General features: G+C 55.9%; 1 protein-coding gene across 4 annotated transcripts; it reads right to left on the minus strand.

Moving 5' to 3' along the window:
* Nucleotides 1-569: 569 nt before the first annotated feature.
* CCDC194 (coiled-coil domain containing 194) lies at nucleotides 570-7,732 on the minus strand. Of its 4 annotated transcripts, none has more exons than XM_050934103.1 (5): nucleotides 7,397-7,732; nucleotides 4,906-5,002; nucleotides 4,244-4,376; nucleotides 3,617-3,682; nucleotides 570-2,582 (listed from the first exon to the last, which is right to left on the minus strand). In XM_050934103.1, the coding sequence occupies exons 1-5, from the start codon at nucleotides 7,724-7,726 to the stop codon at nucleotides 2,573-2,575; spliced, it is 636 nt and encodes a 211-aa protein (XP_050790060.1). In that variant the 5' UTR covers nucleotides 7,727-7,732; the 3' UTR covers nucleotides 570-2,572. The 4 variants fall into 4 exon arrangements, with proteins under 4 accessions (XP_050790060.1, XP_050790059.1, XP_050790058.1 ...); XM_050934102.1 differs by having other exon boundaries at nucleotides 3,602-3,682; XM_050934101.1 differs by having other exon boundaries at nucleotides 3,593-3,682.
* Between the last annotated feature and the right edge of the window lie 376 nt (nucleotides 7,733-8,108).

Genomic DNA, 8,108 nt, shown 5'->3' on the forward strand with positions numbered 1-8,108 from the left:
TCTCTGTGGCAGAGTTTTTAATACTGCTGGTGCCCTGGAAGGCAGGGAACATGAGGCTGGATTAGCAGTACCCAGGTGGCATTAGAAAAATCCTTGCAGGTCATAAACTGAGCTGGTTGGATTAGGAATCCCTGGGCCCTTTGCTTTAGGAGAAGAGAATTCGCTGTGGCTTTAGCACTGAGAGAGCAAACATTAAAATCCAGCCACCCATGTGGCCAGCTGTTTAACTTTTTGGCCTCCGGTCTGGGACAGGCAGGAGAGAATGAGCTTGTGGGGAGACGCTGGAATTTGGACGTTCTGTGTAACCGATCTGCCTTTGTTACAAAACTGCCTTCCAGTGGGCAAACAACGTCCTTCCCAAACTGGTTGCCACCCAAGACCAGTGCACTAAATGCACATGTACATGAACTAAATGAGTACAACGTGTGCAGGTACAGGGGATGCTCTGGCAGAGTTACCCGAGATGGAACAGCACAATTCTTTGCTTCTTGGTTTTTAGCTACTAAATGGCATTTCTACAGATCTAGCTCCATAACCAGTGTTCCAAGGGCTATTCATTGCTATGCCCCTGCAGTGAAAATAGAAGTATTTAATATTGATAGAAATGACTCGTATAAACTATTAAAAGAGAGGAGTTTAGTTACCCGTGGTGATGCCTCAGGTTGGGTTGGACTAATGGCCTATTGAGCTGCAGGAAATACCAGCTTTCAGAGGAGCCAGAGAGTCCATCTTCATTCGAGCTGGGAGGTGTGATTCCAGCTGGCGTAGCTGTTCCCGGGTGCTAGGACGTGCAACTAGCAGTGTGCCCATGTGGGTGGGACTGTGGGGGCTCAGGCTACCGCCTGAGTACATGCTTGGGGTTGAGGCGGGCTTGTACTCCGAGCGGCTAGCCCAAGCTGCTGCGGACACTCTGCTGGTTTTGGGTGCTTGTTCGAGCACAGCTAGCATGGGAACATCCACAGGAGCTGGGGATCCCGCCTCCTAGCTCAAAAGCGGACGTAGTCCTAGAACAACATTTCTAACCCACACGGTGCCATCACCCAGGCACCCTGGCCTATTTCCGTCTTGAAGTGTCGAATTCTGCTTCCCTACATGTTCTCTGTAGTTTGTGCTGGAGAATTTATTCCTGTCCCAAATCCTGCTGTGGTGGTGCTGCCTGGCTGGGTGCTGTTAAACAATTGCTAAGTTCTTCCACAGAGGGTGGGTAGATTTCAGTGGTGGGTGAAAAATCCCTGTGGAGACAGGGCCAGATCTTAACCCCATTAACACCTGTACAACCTGCCAGACTTCCAAAGGATGGAGGTGTGGGTTCTCTGAAATGCTGGGCTGTTTGCCAGAGCTGGGAATGGGCCACAGGGGAGGGATCACTGGATGATTCCCTGTTCCGTTCATTCCCTCTGGGGAACCTGGCACTGGCCACTGTCGGAAGACAGGATACTGGGCTAGATGGACCTTTGGTCTGACCCAGTAGGGCCAATCCATTCTTACGTTCTTGGAGGCCAAAGGCCTTGCAGGGATACCTGGTTCTTGGTGTGGTGTTGATGTCACTAATGAGACCCATCAGGCAGCTACTATAGTAAGAGCAAAAGGAATTTGTTAACTCTTCGCTTATGGCAATCCTCTGCTTATCATCCCAGTATCATCCCAGTTAATCTTTGCACGTATGTAACCCTTCTTAAATGCACGTAGGCAAAATACCTAGGAGGAAGATGTTAAACAGATCCAACTTATTTGAAAAAGGAATTCAAGAAATGTATGGACTAACAGAAGTTTTGCACGTAAAGATATTTGTAACCTAGTATATAAAGGCTGTTCCAAGCCAGTAAGGTGTGTCTTCTTCTCTGGCACTAGCAGAGGAGAAACACCCGATCAGATGACCGAGAATAAAAGTTTGGTACCCATCTTCCTGTCTTCCGTGCCTCCTTGGGGTAATTGAGTAGCTCCAGGGAGAAACGAGCCTATTTGCCTAACACTATTAAAATATTAATGAGCAGATCTGCATACAAACACAGGCTGTTAAATGCTGGTTAGACTCCCTCGTGAGTGAGTCCAGCCCCAGAGGGGATATTAGCACTGGGTGGTCTGATTTCCTCCCGGTGAGTAGATTATACGATCAAGAACGACACCAGGCAGCTTAGATGCAGGCACACACTGTGCAGAGCTCAGCAGACTCCAGGCAGAAGCATGTCGCGAAGGAGGGAAGGGAGGAGCAGGGAGAGGCAGACAGAATGGAGCCAGGACAGAAAGAGAGAGAGAGAGAGGTCCATGTGGCAGGGTACAATGACAGATTTCCCAGCATCCTTTGGGGTGCCTCAGCCTAGTAGGATCCAGCGGACTCGGTGTCTTTTCAATTAGTTTATGGCTGTTACTGTTGCAGGAAGCGGCTGCTGGCTTCTGGAGCGGGACGGGCCGTTCCGTGGTGCAGCTGTTTTTGGGTAATTGCAGCTGTCTCTGGTGTGGAGAGCAGCGTGCCCTGCTCTGTAAGGGGGAGAGGGGAATCGGAAATGGTTGCTCACGAGCCCTGTCATCTCCTTTAAGCCTGGCTTCCCCTAGATGCTTCAGATGTAAGATTTCAACCCTTCCTGCAGAAGAGAGAACATATATGGAAACATAAGTCATTCACATCTATCCACACACGCTAGATACATGTCTGCACTCCATGCCGTTTCTATCATTCACACAGAGGGTTAATGGGAATACACAGCAAAAAGTACTCAAAGAGAAATCAGCAGCAAAAGCCCATTGCGCTAGGCAGTCCCTGCTCGTACAGTCGAAGTACCATGCGAGGGGTCTCTGCACATAAAGGCCAGTGTCCTTGGCTGGGTGTACATTGGCGTACGAGGTCAATGGAACTATGCCATTGGGAGCCAGCTGAGGATATGATTTTAGCTGTTCATCTACACGGATGCCCTCCCCATCTGTCCTTCAAGCCATTTCTACTGGGCCAGTTTCTAGCTGGTGTCATGGCAACGGGTCTTGATTTGCAGGAAGAAGTTAGTGGCTTTATGTGCACAAGGCAGAGGAGGTTAGGATAAAGTGTGGGCAGCCACAAAAAGGCAGCATGTCCTTACAGCTGTGTGTGTCCAAAACCCGTGTGTGTGTGTGTGTGTGCGCGTGCGCATGCATACCTGTTTGGGTGTGTGTGAGGCATGGGTGCATACATGAGTAGGCACATGTGCGTCCATGTTTGGACCTATGTGCATGTATGTGCCCATGAGTATACATGCATTCACGTGTTTGTATGTGTGAGCACATGGGAGAGCAGGTGTGTGCATGCATGTGTGAGCATGTGCATTTGCCTGTGTGTGTTTGCATGTATGTGTGCGCATGCGGGTGTGTCTGTGCACAGGCTTTGTGTACCAAGCCTGGCTCTGCTGTGCAGCCGTACGAGGAAAGCTAGTTTCAGGACACAAGAGTGGAACTGGGCACGGGGCTGAGTGCCAGCAATCCCCCAGTGATCAAGGGGGTGACTCCTCCCTGCCGAACCCCTCCTTCCAACCCTCCCCCCCCACATGCTGTTATTTCAAAGTCTCTCATTTCTGTGGGACTTACGAGCGAGAAAATAAAGCAAGAAGTGCTTGCCATCACCCACACAAAATACCAGAATGGGGGGCACCTGCGCCTGGTGGCTCGGGAGCTCAGCTGCCGCTGGAGGGACTCGATTTCGGCCCTGTAGTCCCGGCTGTGGGGGGAAAGCACAGGTAGGTCAGGACATTCCAGACAAAGCCACTGGCTACACCGTGCCCCTTCCCAAAAAGCCAGCAGCCTCAGTCTTGCCCCCTGCCCACAAGTGATGGGGCGGGGGGCTCCAGGCCCCTGCAGCAGGAATGGGGAGGCCAGGCTGCAGGAGGAACCTCAGTATTGCCAAGGGTTGGCTTGGCTAGGAGTGCTGGGGGGGGGACAATTCCTGAGGCTGTGATTGGCTGAAAGCCAGGGGTTAATGGCCCTGGTGGAGGGCTGGGAGCAAGAGGGACAGGGCTGGGTTGGAGTCAGGTGACCACGGCTGGGGATTTGATTGGCTGGCGGGCTGAGCTTAACACGGATAGGAAGGGATCGGAATCAGGGTCAATGGACAGGGACGATACGATTGGCTAGGAGGTAGCCAGATGCTTGGCCAGGATTGGCTGGGAGCCAGATGTTAATACTCTCTGATGATATGATTGGCTGAGAGCTAACCCCTCCCCAGGATATGATTGGCTGGGAGCCGGGGGTGTGGGGGGCCAGGCCGTTTCCAGTTCCTCACATGCTGCGCTGGAGCTCACTCTGCCGGGCCTCGCACTGCCCCCTCCGTGTCTCCGACGCCTGGTGCTGCTGCAGGGCCTCCTCCAGCCGCAGCTCCTGCTCCGTGGCTTTCCCCTGCCACTGGGTCAGCTCCGCTGCGGGCGGCAGGCAGAGAGCAGGGCTCACACCCACCGCAGGGCAGGGCAGGGCAGGGGATACCCGCCCCCTTCCTGCGCCTTCTCCCTCCGTGCCTGACCCGCGAGCCCAGGAGCAGCCACGCTCACAGCCGCAGGACCCCGGGGAGGATGCCCAGGCGCCGGTCAGCCGGGGCTAGTGGGATCGAGTGCTAACCCAGCATGCCCCAGCGGGGTGGAGTTCGACTGGACGGGAAGGGCCCAGCTCAGCTGTGGCTGCTCAGTGAAGAGCAAATAGGGTGAATAGTGGACTGAGGCCAGTTCCCATGAGGCCGGGGTACAGCTGCCATGTGGGGCCCTGCCAGGATTTCCCAGCGCAGCCGGACCCATGCAGGGCGGCACCTGGCAATGGCACAAGAGCATCCCAGTGTGGGATGGGCCCGTCCCCATGGGGCAGACCCTCACCCTGCTCAGCAGTGGAGCCTGGCAGAGGGGATTCTCCCACCCCCTACCACACATCCTTCACTCTTGATGCCCTGCCTTCCCCCACCTTGCAAGGCGATGTTTCTGGTGTCCATCTCGGTGCCCTCCAGCTGAATGGCTGCAAGCGTGTTCCGCAGGGCTGTCATGTTGGCAGAGAGCATGCTCTGCGGGGCGATACGGGTAGAAGGGAAAGGAGCAGGCATAGGGCTTAGAAACGGCGGTGGAGGGCTGGGGGGATATAGGGGAACAGGTAGGGATGGAGGGGTATGTGGATGGATAGAGGGATAGATAGAGGGGTACATGGAGGGATGGGGTAGATAGAGGGGTACATGCAGGGATAGAGGGATATGGGTAGGGATGTCGGGGGACTGGTGGCTGGCTAGATAGATTAGATCGATAATGGCTTCATTCCCCCCATCTCTTTATTTAACTCCAGCCTCCTCTTCCCCCCCCCCCGCCGCATGATTAAGACTGAGAACTTTCCCCATGGCATCTCCCGCCAGCCAGCACTACCGCCGCATCTCTCGCACCTCCCCACGCCGCCACCTCCATTCGCACATGGCCATTGTGCTCCCGAAGCAGGGGGACACACCAGGTTCCCCAGATCGAGGCTGCTTGGAAATCCCGGCCTCGGGTGGCAGCGTGAGCTCTGAACTCAGCTCCCATCCAGCTGCCGTCCCCTAAGGGGAATCTTTAACCAAGCTGTTCTCGGGGCCAGGTCCGCTGTAGTGCTGGGGAGACATGTGAACCCATGGGCTCAGCAGAGCCATGCTCCCGGTGGCAGGGCAAGTTGCCCCACCGATCTGTGATTATTTAAGGCAGAAAGGCTTTTTATAGCGGGCATAACAGGGTGGCTTGCCCGTGGGCCAGAGAGCCTCGGGCTACGCCAGCCCTGATAACAGGATAAGCCCCACCTGGGTTGGCTCAGGGGCCCCCAGGCTAAAAAGAGCAGGAAATTGCAGTAAAGGGGAGAAATTCAGGAGTTTGCAGCTATGTCTGTGGGTACTGCAGGGAGGGAGCAAGCTCTCCGGGCAGGGGGAGAGACTGCAGGGACCTGGCTGGAAAAGCCTGTGGAGAAGGACAAGGTCCAGGCAAGGAAGATACAGGGAAACAGACAGAGGCCCTTAAGGGAGTGGGCTGGGCCCTCCTGACTGGGGTAAAACCTGTGAGAGTTTGTGTTTTCTTTACAAAGCCTGGGTTATTTTGGGCCGGGGGATGGGGGGGAGAAGAGGGACTGAACTCGGGGCAGGGTCTGGAGCACCAGTGTCCCCCCAGTGGACCCACCTATTCGAACAACTGCATTCACTGTGACCCGAGTTCTGAAGGGGTGGGAAACAGATGCAGGGGGCTGTTGAGCGCCCTGCCCCCCGCAAGGGCACATGGCGGGTAGCCTCGCCCTTCCAGGGGGGTAGAAGAAATGGAATCCACCCCAAGCATGCGCCGACCCCTGGCCCTTGGGTGTGTCTTCTGTGCCTCCAGCAGCTGGACAGGAAGAGGGGCTGGGAGAACAATGGGAAGCAGGAGTGATTGTTCCAGACCCTTCATTGCCTACAGCAGCCCATTGTTGAGCAGGAAGCATCCAAAGCCAGCCCTTTGGACTGGTCCGGTCTGGGCTGAGAGCAAGGAGAGGCGGGTGGGACTGGCTGCCCCTTGGGACCGGCCCTTTCCCAGCTGGGAGCTGGAGCTAACAATGACGTGGGGAAAAGAACAGGCTGCAAGACACCTAATTATACGTGTCCCAAATGGCTCTGGTCTGTGTCTCAGCTAGGAATAGCTGCAGGGCTCCTGCTCCAATCTCTGCTGCAGTCGTGGGCAGGGCCTGGCCTGAGCAGAACCCCGAGAGCAGCTGCTGGTCACGCCCCAGGGCTCAATCCTGTTTGCTCAGGAAATGGCCCTGTTGGGTGAAAGACCCTCAGCAGCCCAGTTATCCCACAGCAGGGATGGAGGAAAGTCAGGGCATTATTGGGATCTCAGCATATCCCTCCTGCTCCCTTGCGTTCCAGGCTGTGAAATCCGGGGTGGACCAGGGGCAAAGCCCAAGGCAGCTTCCTGGGGATGGTGCTGGGTATGCATCAGCGCCAACACTTTTCACTGGCCTTTTTAATGCCCTTAAGTCTTTTGCAGAGCCCAGATACCAGGAGCTCTGGTCTCCTCGCTTGCTGGATGCGATTCCTCCTGGGGAGGAGACCAGTGCCCCTAAGGATGCCAGGGAACCCCTCAACTCACCCACCAGCTCAGCCCTAGGCCCTGCCCAGTTGGCAAGCTGAATATTGCTGCAGCATGCCAGTGCCTGAGACCCACAGCTGAGAAAGTCATTATTGTGGGGGGAGGCTGTGCCAACTGGTTGGGTTACGAGTGAAATAATACCCAGACTGACCCCCAAGTCCCTTCCAGTCCCAGAATCTATGAATCTCTTACAGCCCCACTGCCACAGCTGGGCACTCACTGTCAGATGCCCCTAGGAGAATCTGTAAGGGGCCAGTTAGGGAGCCCAGCATTACCCTAAATCCTGGGCTCCCTGGACCACTCCCCCAACCTCACCATAATCTGGCTCATACCTCACGCTCCCGGCAGGACAGCAAGGTGGCTTTGAGCTTCCTGCTCTCATCCATGGCCTGGCCCAGCTGCCTCTGAAGCTGCTTCTTCTTCTGGGCGTCCTCCTGCAGCCGCCCGGTAAGCTCGGCCACATCCCGCTCCAGCTCGGCCACGCGGCCCCCCAGGGCTGAGGTCTCATTGGCTGCCTGCTCCCGGCATCCCTGCAGCATCCGTACAGCCTCCGAGTGCCACATCATCACCGCCACAGAGACCATCACCGCGGCGACCAGGAAAAGCAGGACCACGCACAGCCCCAGCACCTTCAGGGTGGCTTTGGTCACTGAAGGGTCCATGGTCACGGTGCCGCGACCTGCTGCCTGCAGCTGCTGCTGCCGTGTGCTGGCAGCCAGCAGCCAGGTCACTGCCTGTGTCACTTTAATTACTACGTGTGGGCTTCCTTCACCAAAAAAGCTCCTGCCTCTGGTTTCTGCAGGTCACGGCCCACGGACCATTATAGAATTGGCACATGCTGGAAAGGGCCCTGGACTGGGCCCTGGGGGGCTCTGCAGTCCCCAAAGAGGGGGTTGCAGTGGGATGTGCATGCCCCAGGCCAGCAGGGAGAGGAAAGGGTTAAAATCCCTGGGATGAAGCAGGAGGAGAACCTGCCTTGAGCCTGGAAAAGCTGCCTCGGCTGCTTATGCCTGGAGGGAACCCTTCAACTGGGGCTTGTTCTTG

This window comes from Gopherus flavomarginatus, chromosome 24 (assembly GCF_025201925.1).
Source record: "Gopherus flavomarginatus isolate rGopFla2 chromosome 24, rGopFla2.mat.asm, whole genome shotgun sequence".
Lineage (NCBI taxonomy): Eukaryota > Metazoa > Chordata > Testudines > Testudinidae > Gopherus > Gopherus flavomarginatus.